Source organism: Oculina patagonica, chromosome 12 (assembly GCF_052425735.1).
Source record: "Oculina patagonica isolate OP01 chromosome 12, crgOcupat, whole genome shotgun sequence".
Taxonomy (NCBI): Eukaryota; Metazoa; Cnidaria; class Anthozoa; order Scleractinia; family Oculinidae; genus Oculina; species Oculina patagonica.
In genome coordinates this window covers 27,481,693-27,495,432 of record NC_135769.1, presented here as the reverse complement: position 1 = coordinate 27,495,432, position 13,740 = coordinate 27,481,693, and the positions used below count along the sequence as shown (strand labels likewise).

Genomic DNA, 13,740 nt, shown 5'->3' with positions numbered 1-13,740 from the left:
TTCTTCACGACACTTAAATAGTTTTTAATCCAAATATCTGAAGAGATCTCTTTTAAGCCTTCCGAAGAGATTCCATCGAAATTAACCACTTTTCCCACCGGCAAAAGGCACTAAAACTCTCAAGCTTATTTGACCGAATGTGATTAACACATATGGGATTTAATAAAATGGTTTAATTGTCCCCAAGTTTTAAAGAATCCCTCATGAGCCGTGTTATCACTGAAAACAAAACTAAAACGTAACCGAGTTACTACGTATTTTCGTTCATTAACCGTTTAGTGTTCAACATTTTGACTTGTTCGAGCGTTTCAGTGCTAGCATATTAGGATTCTTTTTTTACCCTTTTACCCAATATTTTGGTGAAGAAAAGAAGATTTTATCGATGTTTATATGCAGCTAATTTTGGATAATTTGCGGAGATGTGCGGTTGTTATCTTTAATTACATCAAAGACGACAAATCAATTAGAGGAACTTTTAAAATAAAAGACAGTACTGACATTCATTGGAATTTTTTGCTTAAAGCCTACAATAGATGTTGATAAAATCAATCACAAAAAGGCCATGGTTTTCAAAAGTCTCAAAACGCATTTGCCGACTCAACTTTCTAACTTCTATCCCCCACCCTCAAAATAAGAAAACTTTAACCATAATTGATTTTACAAATCTCTCAGTGGCAAGTTCTCAGTCACAAAGCACGGTTTTGTCTTTTCCCCAGTGAAGTAAAATCTTACTTATCAGCCATTGGTACAAACGACAAAACGACAAAAAGAATAGTTTCCAACATTGTGCGGTCAGAATCACGATTTTCCTGTCTCAAAAGCCGGAAAGGCCTTTTAAAGTTAACTTTTGATTTATTAGAGTTAGACAACAAAGTATTAAATTGAACCACTTAAAGAACTTTAATCCGCCTATATTAAAAGGTCAAAGAAAATCCTTTTTTGCTATATACAAGCGTCGCCTAAGCGGCTTAACGGGTCATGTCAATAAGCGTATTTCTCTGTTAAAACTTCAAAAGATAAAGAGATCGAATTAAGGTCTTGATGATTTCACGTTTCAGGCGATCTTTCGGCAACATGTTTTGCAACGTTTTCGAAAATTACGAGGCAAATTTCATGGCAAGTTTGACATAACGTGTACCACGCAATGACTAAAGTACATTTGAGGTATACAACGTTGCTGCAACACATGCTTACAGAAATAGCTATTATAAAATGCCCGGGGGACGTGTGGCCCGATAAGGCATGGTTTTCAAGTTTGTTTTGTCTTGAACGGGGTATCTTTACAAGGACCAAAGTCTTCAACAGGATAGGCATATATGCCTGCTGAGGTGTAAATTCTGTCTTTAAAAGGGTAGGAAAATCAGGGGTTCGTGTCTTAAACAGGATCAGGGTTGAGGAGGCCGGGCTGCACCTTTCCACCCGAGATTATGTCAAGTACCACCCCCGGAATAAAATGTAATGTCGTTTGCAGATTTTAGGTGCTGTGTTCAAGATCCCAAAATTAAAAATGTCTTTGCGCATAGTCTAGGCGTAAATACCGCTGTGTTTCGTGTCGGCAAGTGCCTTCGTTGTAGAGATAATTTTCGAAATATTGTTTCTCCAATAATTTTTTTTATGAGTTTATTTGATGTTTTACATGGAAGCAAAAGTATCTTATTACAGTAGAACCTCGTTTATTAGGCACCAACGGGCTGACTTTGTATTCGAACCAAAATAGTGCCCATAATGTACCGATCAAATAGAAACATCAACATCCCCCCAAGCGTACCCCAGGCATTTGACGTGTTAATGTGTCTATGTGGGGGCGGGGCGGGAGGGACGGGAATTTGATACCATATGGGAGGTGTGGGGGCGGAATTTGAACAGATTAATTGAAACTCATGAAACACGAGACTTTTCCTTACAATATAAGCCAAAAAAAAGAAAAAAAAAAAAAAAGAACAAAAAGAATGATTTCATCCAAATGCAATTTAATCTAAAGATTATGCAGAATGTCCGGATAGCTGGCAGTCTCGTTCTAATTTCTTATCTTTAATAGTCAAATTACAGTGAGATTATATTTCCTGAAAAGAAATGTCAAGTTCTGTTCCATTTACTGTTCCTCCTTTTTGTCCTGTATATCCGGGGGGAGGAAGGGGGGGGGGGATTTTATCATCTAATATGACCCTTATGAGTGGGGCGTTTCAACACCACTTTCGGCTAGGGAGATGGAAATTTGAACAACCAAAGTACAAATTCCCAGGGTTTCCCCCCACCCAGGGGAGATGTTGAAGGTTCGATTTGATTGGCATGTAACTACGTGATGGCATGGCTGTATTAACGGGTGGCCGTAAGGCCGGGTTACACGGTGGTGAAAATGATCTACATTTCAATAAGGGACGGACCATTATTTTTTGGAGAAAATTGTTTGCAAACACGATATGTATAACAAAAAATAGTACGACTTTCGAAAAAAAATGTTTGCAGAGGTGCATAAACTAAAAAAAAGTTTGCAGAGGAAAAGTTTTCATTCCCCCCCCCCCCTCCAAGAAAATAATGGTCCGTCCCTAAGGTTACTATTATAAGCGGCTACTTATTTTTAGCGATTTTAGCGAGTTGGGGCAAAAATCGCTAAATTTAGCACTCGCTAAAAAAATTTTCAGTCGAATTTAATACTCGTTAAATTTAAGTACTCCCCTTCCACCCCAAAGGAAAACAAAAACAAGCGTAGTCGACTTGAAAAATTCTTTTAATAATAGATATCAGTAACTTTTTTCTTTGTGGCAATGCAAAAGTTCGTTCAATTTCAAGTGATTTTGTTGTTTTATTGAACATTTATTTCCATCTAAGCTTTATGTTCATTAAAGAATGGTTTGCACGATATCACTAACTTTTTAAATTTTTCGGAAAAAATCTGCTCTGAAAAAATAGCTAAAATTAGTAGCCGCTAAAAATAGTAACCGTAAGGTATACACAGATATAAGCATCAGCAGTATCTAGAAAGAAAGTCTCGCAACAAGTGGCAATGCGTGTCGTACCTTTTAACATGGCTTTGTTAGGATGCTGCTCTTCATAGGCATGAATAGATTCAGGAAAAGTTGCTTCACAATATACCCAAAAGTTGCTCTAAATTTGCTCAAATATCAAAAAGTTGCCACCAAAATTTAGAAAAGTTGCTTGCTCTCTGGAGTCGTTTTGACGTGAATTTTGCGTTTTCTTGAAATTGAAGCGCTTGCAGGTTTACTAAGATTGCCCCAGCGTCTATGGCAACCTCAATGGGGTCAATGTCTGAATTATTTTCATTTTCCTCGTCTAAAATTTCATCTGATTGCGATGCCATAAGTGACTCGGGCTTTAGCAAATACCAAGATGGCCGTCGGCAGGCTCTATGTTGCAGCGAATAAAACCAGTTTTAATAAAATCCTTCGAAATGAAACGACCTTTTACGGTTTGGATCGGTTTTATATCAATTTGTTGCTCAAAAGTTGCCAAGGAAGGTAAAAGTTGCCCTAGGTTGCTGGTACTACAAAAAGTTGCTCAAAGAGCCAAAAGTTGCTCAAAAGTTGCCGAGCACAATCTGTTTATGCCTAGCTCTTCAAAGAATGTTCATTGTGGAAGGTACGTTGGGCTAATGGTGAGCTAAACTTTCGGATCGAGCAGTCCGGGAACGAGCCCTGGCCAAGACCATTGTGTTGTTTTTCGGGGAAGACATTCTGCAGTCTCTCAACCCGGGTTATAAATGGGTACGTAACACTGGTGTTTTAAATTCTGGGCATAACCTGCGGCTGAAGTAGCTTCCAATAGCTTTCCAATCCGCAAGCGGGGAGATGGGGGTGGGGGTAGAAATACTCCTAGTCGCTTCATGCTTTGAAGCCTGAAGATGAGCGTCGGTTTGACGGGACACTTAAGGCGTGAACGTAGACTAGCGAGGATCGTTGCTTTAAGAAACTGTTAGCAATAGTTCGAATCCCTCGCGCAACTATCCTTTCTCGCTCATTTCTTCTGAGGTCGAGTCGGGCTTTTCGCTTAACGAACCATAAAAAAACTGTACTGGCTTCAGTTCCTTTGGTGAAACATTTTATCGCAGAAGGGTGAGAAAACTAAATATGTTATGTTTTAGCCGGGGTTAGCGTCTAGGGGCTAGTAAAGTTTCAGCGGAATTAAAAACCTCACCAAAGACCGCAGAGTGATCATGAAACAAAAATTAGTCCGAGCAATCAAATAGGGGAGGGGGGGGGGGGAAATTGTAGTGTTCGTTATTGCACGATATGTCCTAATGTTTATAAATACGGGTTTCAAAGTTGCGTTAGTATTTCGTGTCAGGAACAGTTCACGGTCCTAGTTCCATACTTTGTTTGCTGAGCTTGTCTTTTACATCCAAAATTGCTCGAAGTCCTCAGGTTCGTAAGCACTAGCTTGTTAGCTTCATGATTTTATTAGTTAAAAAACTAAGCAAAATATTCCATATTAAAAAATAGAGTAACTTCATTCCATTGCTTTCGATAAACTAGTTTGCTTCCATTCCGGGAAATATACAACCATTACAAATTGCAAAAATATACGCTAACGTTATTTATAGTCACTTTACACCTACAAAACTTATAAAAATAGAAAACGTACATCTCCTGAAAGTTAAATAAAAAATATTGCTTTAAAGGTATAATCACAAATAAATCCCTTTTCTCTTAAATAAGGGTTTGTGTAACGCCTTTTCGTGACAATATTCAACGACAAACAAATACTACATCCTTAACAAAGATTGTTTTGGTTAATGATAAATACGACGTTTCATCTTGGGCAGCGGTTGTCTACACAATGATCATAAAAGTCATACGCGGAACCCATCAAAAGATTTTCAAAGAATCTCGAAATTAAACAAAAAACTTTGTCAGTGGTACGGTATAACTTTCTTGGTGAAAGTACGTCACTAAAAATCGAGGTACTTCTCGTCACCCCATCAGAGCCAGCCTGCTTCCTTGAAAAACGGAATTATCGATTTTTTTTGCTAGCCAAAAGCCTGGGATAGGATAATCAGAGACAGGCGAGCTTATTAAAATAATTAAATTAATAAGTCTGTACGTAGAGTGTCAGGGAGGGGAGTTCACTGCAACGTACGAACTACAGTAATTTAACTTATGTCGTAACAGCATTTTTTCTCCTCTCTGTAAATACTTTAGAAGGACATTTAAACTGATAATGTCGTAAAAAGGAAATCCTAAGTAACCACGTCTATCTGATCACAATTACGCAAATATTATAAGAACCAATCAGAACGCGAGGCAGAGTCGTGCAACCCGAGGCAGGCGCAGAAAACACGCGAAAACCAAGTGACGATTGGTTTTGGTTTTGCTGCTGAGTGATTGACAACCAGCTTGTTCGCTCTGATTGGCTACGGACGTTACACAAGTTTTTTAACTTAATGTAGAAAGTCAACAGTCAATCGAGAGACGCTCCAAATGATGAGCCCACTACCTCTTGGAACGAGACATGCCATTGGTTCTTGAAGCAACAGATAACAGGTCACAACAATGCCCCTAGCCAAATAGAAATACGGTCGACGAGCGAATGAAAACAAAGGTTTCAGAGAGGTATGGGCTTACTGCATATCATACATCATACATTATACTATTAAAAACTTTGTCTTCCTGTATCTTTTACCTCCTACAACGAGACAAAATAAACTTGTACAGGAAATATAGTCTTGAGATTTAAGAAAATTCTTCTACACTTTTATTCTGCTTCTGTTGAATCAAGTCTCTGTAGAAACTCTTTTAGCTGCTGAAACGCAGAAACTTTTTGATCTGGGAAGACATCTTCCGCGTCTATTCCATCTGTTTGCTCCTGATTTTTCTCGTTTTCCGCATCCTCCAGCTTAGTTTCTTCCAAGAATCGCTTTATCTCATCGATAGCAAACGATTCCTCGCACTTGGGAGGGAGAGGAGGGGCGATTTCCTCGGGGGTGGTCACGGGATCAAGCTCATCACCAGAGTCCGCGCTTTCTGATATGATGGAAAGACCTCGGGCCGATAGCTTTTGCTTTCTATTGATATTCGGTACGCTGTAAATGTCAGCGGGTTTCTGTCTTTCATCTTCTCCCTTCTGTGGAGAAGTACCGCCTTGATTGTTGTCCGACATCTTTGCGCTTGTCTGTTGCTTAACACCCGGCTCCTGCACCAACGCATAAAGCTCTGTATTCTCCTCTTCTGCTGGGGGAGAATTTACATACAAATCTGGGCTTTCCACGGTCTCTTGAGCGCTCTCCTGTATAGTCCCCGAGGGCGAGTTTTTCTTTGCAGATTGGACCATTTCATAGGTGGGTGGCGCGGATTTCGAAGGTGGTCTCGATCCGACTAACTCGTACATTGCAACATTAGTTTCATCTCCTTTTGCCCTCGGCATAGTCGCAGCGCCGACCATGCTGTACATTTCTCCCGGTGCTTGAGTGGGTTGCCCTAGAGGTTTTATACCACTGGGTGCACCAACACAAGAATACATAGCTTCGGAATCGTCCTCATCGTAGCTCGCATCACTGAGGCTTCGATTTGGTCGGTTCGGGACCTCCTCGTACTGCGAGTCAGTGGAACTCTGAGAGCTGGAATCGAGGAACAACTCGTCATTACAGGTTGAATGTCAAAAGCTTGGATGAAACCTTAGTGTGTGACAGTTCAAATGAAAGCTATACTGAGCAGTACTTTCATGTTGTGCTTTTTATATTCTACAGCATAATTCTTACTTTCAAGTCTAATTTAAGTTTAATGGCCATAGTTTGTGACCAATAAAAAGAAAGCTATTGAGCAGTGCTTTCATGTGGCTCTGTTTATTTTGCTGTATGTAGATGAAACACCGAGTGTGTGCCATTAAAAATCGATTAAAACTATTAACAGCACTTTCATGTGGTACTGTTTATTTTGGTTTTTTAAATGACTCTAACTTTGAAGACTGTGGATGGAAACCCTGTGTGTGACTATGAAAATGAAAGCTATTGGGCAGTACTTTCATGTTGTACTGTTTATTCAACTTGGTAAGGTGGTTCTGGATTAAAAGTGCGGATGAAACCTTACTTTACTTTCATGTGCTACTGTTTATATAAGTAACATCCTAGCGCGAGACCATTCAGTTAAGGCTAATGGGCTGGGGTTTTCCGTGCTACTGTTTGTTATTCAATATTTTTCAATAGTTTACATTCACATTTCTGACTTGTAACGTTTTCACCTTTCTTACCTCATTTGGCTCCTGCGCCTCTCAAAAGATTGCAGTTGCATGGCTTGCCTGAGCACACTCATCCAGTCCGTAAGTAACTCGGGCGTAGGAGCGGCCTGAAAAGTCACAAAAATCTCACATTAATGCGATCCTTTATGATGCTTACATTAGTGACAATTGCAGAACGATCAACTTTTCACTTTCATGACCGTTCATGACATATACGTCTTTTTCTTATCGTATTCCGGTGCAAATCCTTTATTTTATTGCCTATCCCTATACGGCGTTAACAATTCGCTAAAAGGCCACGACGGTGCGCGCACTTCCCTTGAAAGGGAAAGATAAAAAATACCCAAAACTGTCTGCCCTCTCTTTCTATATAAGCGATAGTCAACTCGATCGCTTGTGGCTCGTTGCGGACTACCGTAGAATTCCGGTTATAAGCCCTGGGCTTATACAACTTCGTAAGGGGTTTTGGGTGGGCTTATAAGCGGAGGGGCTTATATCCGGGAGGGCTTATAAGCGGAATGAAAAAAACGTTTCAAAACGAGCCACGGGAGTGTTGATGACAATACGTTTTTAAGTTAAAAGCACATAATAAAGCAACATTTAGCCCTATTCAGTACTGTCATCTGGTAGAGGGGGGCTTATATCCGGGGGGGCTTATAACCGGATGTATTTTTTTGTTTTCAGGATGATGGGCCTATAACCGGGGGGGCTTTTAAGCGGGGGGGCTTATAACCGGAATTCTACGGTATTTGTTCAGAGAGACCCCCGGGGCTACAGTCAATTCACCACCTCCTTGATAAAGCGGCAGTATATTACCGAAACGTTATTTTTTAGGGTTTATTGCTTACATCCCGTATATGAGCTTAGAAGTAAGTATGTTATAGGAACGTCTGAAACGGGTTTATATAGTTTCATCGATTTTCGCAGTCACATTTAAAATCATTATTCTATCAAACTATAAGAATTGCATATTTTGACTGTCACGACTCTTTTTTTAATGTTAATGCGTACATTTAAATATAAGAAAGAGACTACAAACTGATGTTTGCTGAATATAAGTTTCGTTTTCTTTTATACATGGAAAAGCACTAAGTCGGATGTTAAACGATTATAAAAATTGATATTGACCTCCAGGTTGCTGAAACCGAAAGACACGTAGCAGTAGCTAATTCAATTACGAAAGGTTGTGATTAAGTCACTTTTAGTTTGCTTATAGCACAAAGCATCACAACTATTTATTAAATTCCCCATGGTCGTAACCTGTAATAACTGCAATAAAATAAAAGCCCCTGTTTCTCCAGTTAAACCTGTCATAGTCTACACTATCCGCAGTCCATTCTTTCTCAGAACGCGTAACTAGCAAAAACAACATCAGGAAGAAAGAAAACAAGTTCGACCTTTTTTATTCGCCCGCGCGTTTAATACAATCTGAGAGTCTGGAACGGACTAGGTCGCAGGTAACAGCTGTTGCAAGCGTAGGGTGGGGTTTTGCACTCCAAACGAAACAACGAAATAAATGTTCTTACTTCCATCCGTTACCTTTTTGTCTGAACACAGCACATTTTAAAACTTACAAATGTGTACGTCCTGTTCTTGGTAAGAATCTGGAAGCCATTGTTCACCATTTTCACGGGATTAACCGCTTTGACCTTGGAAAAATAAAATACAGTAAGAACATTTACGGCCGGGATATTTTCACAACAGGCCGCTAGTTTAAGGAGCGAGCCCCCCAGATTATAAATAATAAATAATAAAAAGTATTTTTATAGCGCCAAAATCCACTAATTGCTCATGGCGCTTTACAATTGAAAGGGTGGATAACATTGAAATTGAAAGGGTGGATAACACTACCCATTGGATAAATGGCTATTGAGAGGTGAAATGGAAGCAAAACAAACTACGCTATCTGCTAGATAATGATAGTGATTTATCTTGTGGATAGAGTTATCTAGTCTTTGGGCAAATGGGCCCAGCAAGCTTGACTAACGCAAGCAACACTGAGCAGCCCTTAAGACCAACTTAACCATTTTCATCTACGCTTTAGTTGAAATGTTTAATCTCCTCACTGGCTGCCCTACATTTTCTTTAAATGTTTGTGCTAAAAGAAAATCGGTGATGTCATGTTGGCGACTGTCTTTCACCAGCGTGTGATTTGTCAGTCTTTGCTGAAACGAATATGTGCGAAAGCTCTTAAAAATACAAAGGTAAAATTGGAAGATTATGATTCAGCGAGTGAAAATGCTTTAGTATTTCATTTCCTCTGCCTAAGTAGAAATATTGACTGCATTGCTTTCCATAAAACTACCTTGTATCGTGTTTCTAAGCCGGTTAGGCGGTGCAATCAGTGTGCAATTTCAAGTGAAATCGATCTCGCGGATGAGAAGGTCGTTCCACGAAAGCTACTAAAGCGTGACACAGGGAATACTTGCAAGAATTGATTGTCATCCCTCCCTCCCGTCCGGTAACCTACGCGATTTAATACCATGAATAAAGAGAAGTTACCTGGCTTAAGTTGATGGTTCCAAGGTAATTCTCCTCCTGTAGAAAAAATTTAACGGTAAAGATGATCATGAAGAATTATTAAAGGAAATAAACTTGAACAGCCTCCACAATACAAACACAGTTTACTGGTGGTGTTTGAATCAGTCAAAATCAGTGAATGAAGTGTCAGTGTCCCAGGAAGGGTACTCTGTATATTTTTGGGTGGGGTGTGCCCCAGACCATATTCAGCTGATTTTGCAACCCTATACTAGACAATAAACCGAAAATCCTTACCTGTATCCCAGACTTGCTTTTTTAAAGAACTGTATCACTTTAAGTGTTTTTAATGGAAAATTATCAGTGAACAAAGTTGCTGGGATGATTTTATATGCACACATCGCCTTTATATGCTGCAAAAATGACACCTAAACAGCCATCTCTACTCACAAGGTGCCATACTCCCAGAGGGTTTCTTTCTTCTTTCTTTATTAACTGATGCGAAAAAAACTGTTCTGACACTAAAAAAAAGAGAAACTCTGGAACTGGGGTTCCCTTGCAAGAAAGAAGTTTGAGTTCGTCATTCGAGCCAAACGTTCCATACTGATGACGTGGCTCTACAGAAATCCATGTAGCGTTTGTGATTGGTCGTTACTTGTGTCAAAAATATTATGACTGAACAACATGGCCAATCAGAGACACTACATGCCAGATCTCTGAAGAGGTTCATCACCAGTATTCCAAGTATGGAATCTCTTTCTCTCTCTAGGAGGATATGCAATTGAGGGCAAAAAGAGAGTGGCTTTTTAGTAATGATAGGTAATGAATGTGCGAGTGAAGGTAATAAACCCAGATTGTTTCCCTCACCGTTTTCTCTGCAGCCTTGAAATATGTTAAGTCCTGCCCATCTAGTGTGAACCATCTTTTTCTAAAGCCCTAATAAATAAACAAACAATAATAAAAAAACACAACGATAAGAACTATTGGTTGATTCATAATCTAACTGTGCAACATTTAGGTGTTGTGAGTAGGGGCTTCATGTGAGCACAACCAATTAAGGATGAGGAAATTCAGGTGAACACAACACTGGGGGTACCTCGTCGTGGGCAGCCAGTCAGCACCCAGACTTTTCAGTGACCAGGGCTTCACAATGTCATTTTTTTTCACTTAGCTGGGGAGATGTGCGGAGAAAAAATAGGGGCGGGTTAGGTCACTTCCTCACCCCCTCCCCCCTTCCACCCTCCCATTTTTGATTCGTCCTTCTACCAAAAACTGTCCCATCATAATAGTGTGAACAGTTGCTTAGCATCTTCTGCTACTTCACTTGTTCATGGCCATGCTGAGATACAGCTGTAAGGAGGCCCAGCCCGGCAGCCTGGCATTCAAGCTACCACATTTGAGCCCAAGTGTACCACAGTTTGACCACAAAATTATATGGAAACCTTGTGTTCACAAGTGTACTTACGTTAAACATTTTTTATACTGGAAGGCTCCACCCAAAGGTCCAAACCCAGTTACCCTGTCATATACCTTTAAGTCAGAAAACCCTTACCCTCTCATATACCTTTGATAGAAAATGGTATCTATTTCACATACCTACAGAAGGTCACTACATTTCTTTCTTAAATTTTCACTTGAATAACCCCTTAAAATACTGTTTGGTGGGTCTTCTCGAGATAGGGAGGAACTCTAATGTAAGGCATGGGATGCTCATTTACAAAATTTGACTTAGACACCTAAAGAAGACCAATTTGGGCATGGCTTAAGCTTTTTGACCTCTATGCCCGAAGAGATATAATTTTAAAACACAGACAAATGGGAGCTATTTAACAACTATCCTGCGAAATTGCGCGGAATATCACCTGACACTTAGCCGACGAAGCCGTAGGCCGAGTATATAGGTCAAGTTGGCTAAAAGTATCAGACGATATTCTGAGCAGGATAATTGTTTTATTATTCAACAAAGTATCAATGAAACACATTTTGCAGATAGAAAAAGTGTAATTCGAATGCAGCACGTTACAAGACACTGGACGAATCTTCGCAACCTACGTATATCTCAGGATATCTGTTATGTACGGATGACAGATAACCTTAGCATTTTGACCATTTATGGGTAGCGCGCCCATTTCTTGAATAATAAAGTGGTATATTTGTTTTTATTTCTTCACGCGCAACCCTTAAAGAAACCTTGACAGCTAAAAATATTGGTGTTCTGTCCTGAATACCCTAAGTGAGACTAGGTGAGACTAATATATACATACTCCAAAGCAAAATGATGTGCATCCTTGTACATTCGTTATGGAAGTTTCCCCACCAGGGGATTCTATACAGGACTGAAGCTTCAGTAAGGAAGTTGACTGATCATGAGTTCAAAATATTGTCAGTATTAAACTAATTGAGCCCTTAGAAGAAAATAACTGAATAATTGAATCTTCTCCAAGTTACACAGCATCTGCTATAGAAGGTCAAGTCATGCATACGAGCGCCGCTGGCATTTTTCCCTTGTAGAAGTTAGTAGGCTTAGTATTTCGGTGATTCTTACTTTGATATAATTTAAAAAGTCTATTTTATTCAGTATCTGAGTTTCAGTAAAGAGGCCTTCCAACGGGGTAAACGCGAAAAGCAACATGACCCTGAATTCTGGCGACACAGCAACATTTTAACATTGACAAGCGACATCATAACGGCACTGAAATGCGACAGCGACACAGCTGCACAACAGCAACACAATAGCGGGAAAAACGACAGCGGCATTTAATTTACAGCTGTCGGCTAGGTGACATCGGTGCTTAGAAGCATGCGACATTGGGACACAGCTACCCCCCTTAAAAGGCCTCAGTAAAGCTTAAATTGCATTGTTGTTTTGGACCAATAATTTGCAAAACAGTATATATTGTTGGGTTACCCACTGCCAGGTGATTTTGAAACAATCATGGTAATGTGCAAAAGCAATCCCAGAAACACTTTATATAAGTTTCTATGCCTTATATTACATGTGTCTTAATTTCCAGTTAATCGAGGACACTCAATTAAAATTATAAGTCATTTGTAAATAACAAATATTTAGTAGCCCTCAGTAGATGTGATAGATATATTGACTAGAAAATCTAGCTAACATCGCTGTATTAAATGTGTGCAAGAAAATGCAGTACTACCAGTTGTATTTACTGTAAAAGAATAAGATCTCTTTAATTTAAGCTGAATCGTATCCCCTGGGGAAGAGTAGGAGTAAGGCGGAAGTCAACAAGGCATCGCACATAATCGTTAACGTTGCATGTCAAGTTGCAGACATTAAACGATGTTTTCGGCTCGTCTTAAGTTACCATTTGCCCCTAAAAGGCCACCCAAATTAAGCTGATTAAGGGAAGGACGAGAAATAAACAATTGTTCACTGCATGTTTCAGTCGAAAGCTAAATCAAAATATTGCTTCAGCAAACTTTACGAATATTTACTCGAGGTGCCATTTACAACATTTATTAGGTTAAATATTTGTACGTAACTCATCCCAATTTCGCCTAGATCATTATTACACGCAAATTATCTTTTAGAGAGACTCTGAAGGCGTGATAATCAGATCACCACCTTTGATCTCCCGCTGGTAATGTCGCCAATTTTTGCGCTGTTCTTTCGATTTCTTGTCGACTTGAATCCTCTGAGAAGCCAAACGTAAACGGCTGTCGCTTCGCCTTCTCTACAAAATTGAATCTCTGTTTTCGTTCGATATCATCTTACAAGGCATTTTAAAATACGTAAAATCTTTTGGCTGATATTGTTAGATACAGATCGATCTACTTTGATATGTTATTAAACTCCTGTAAGTCGTAAGAGACCTACCTCAAAGAACCTTTTGCCAGCCTTCTCGAGCACTCCTTCGAAGTGAAGTTGGGTTTGCTCGGTACTAGACATAATTTTTGCCACTTTTCTTATCCACGTCTACGTCACTTCGCGTTTCGAATCCGCTGTGATCAAGTTATTAGCATCTTCCTGCAAACTTTCCCAAAACTTCATGACCCGGAACTAGCGAATAAGCGAATGCCTTTCCGTGCAAACCTGCATAAATATTTATCATG

The 13,740-nt window shown here is 39.6% G+C and overlaps 1 protein-coding gene across 1 annotated transcript; it reads right to left on the bottom strand.

The window, feature by feature from the left end:
* Positions 1 to 4,395: 4,395 nt before the first annotated feature.
* LOC144632829 (uncharacterized) lies at positions 4,396 to 13,735 on the bottom strand. The gene is made up of 6 exons (XM_078491568.1): positions 13,505 to 13,735; positions 10,534 to 10,602; positions 9,691 to 9,726; positions 8,763 to 8,837; positions 7,201 to 7,295; positions 4,396 to 6,571 (listed from the first exon to the last, which is right to left on the bottom strand). The coding sequence occupies exons 1-6, from the start codon at positions 13,574 to 13,576 to the stop codon at positions 5,710 to 5,712; spliced, it is 1,209 nt and encodes a 402-aa protein (XP_078347694.1). The 5' UTR covers positions 13,577 to 13,735; the 3' UTR covers positions 4,396 to 5,709.
* Between the last annotated feature and the right edge of the window lie 5 nt (positions 13,736 to 13,740).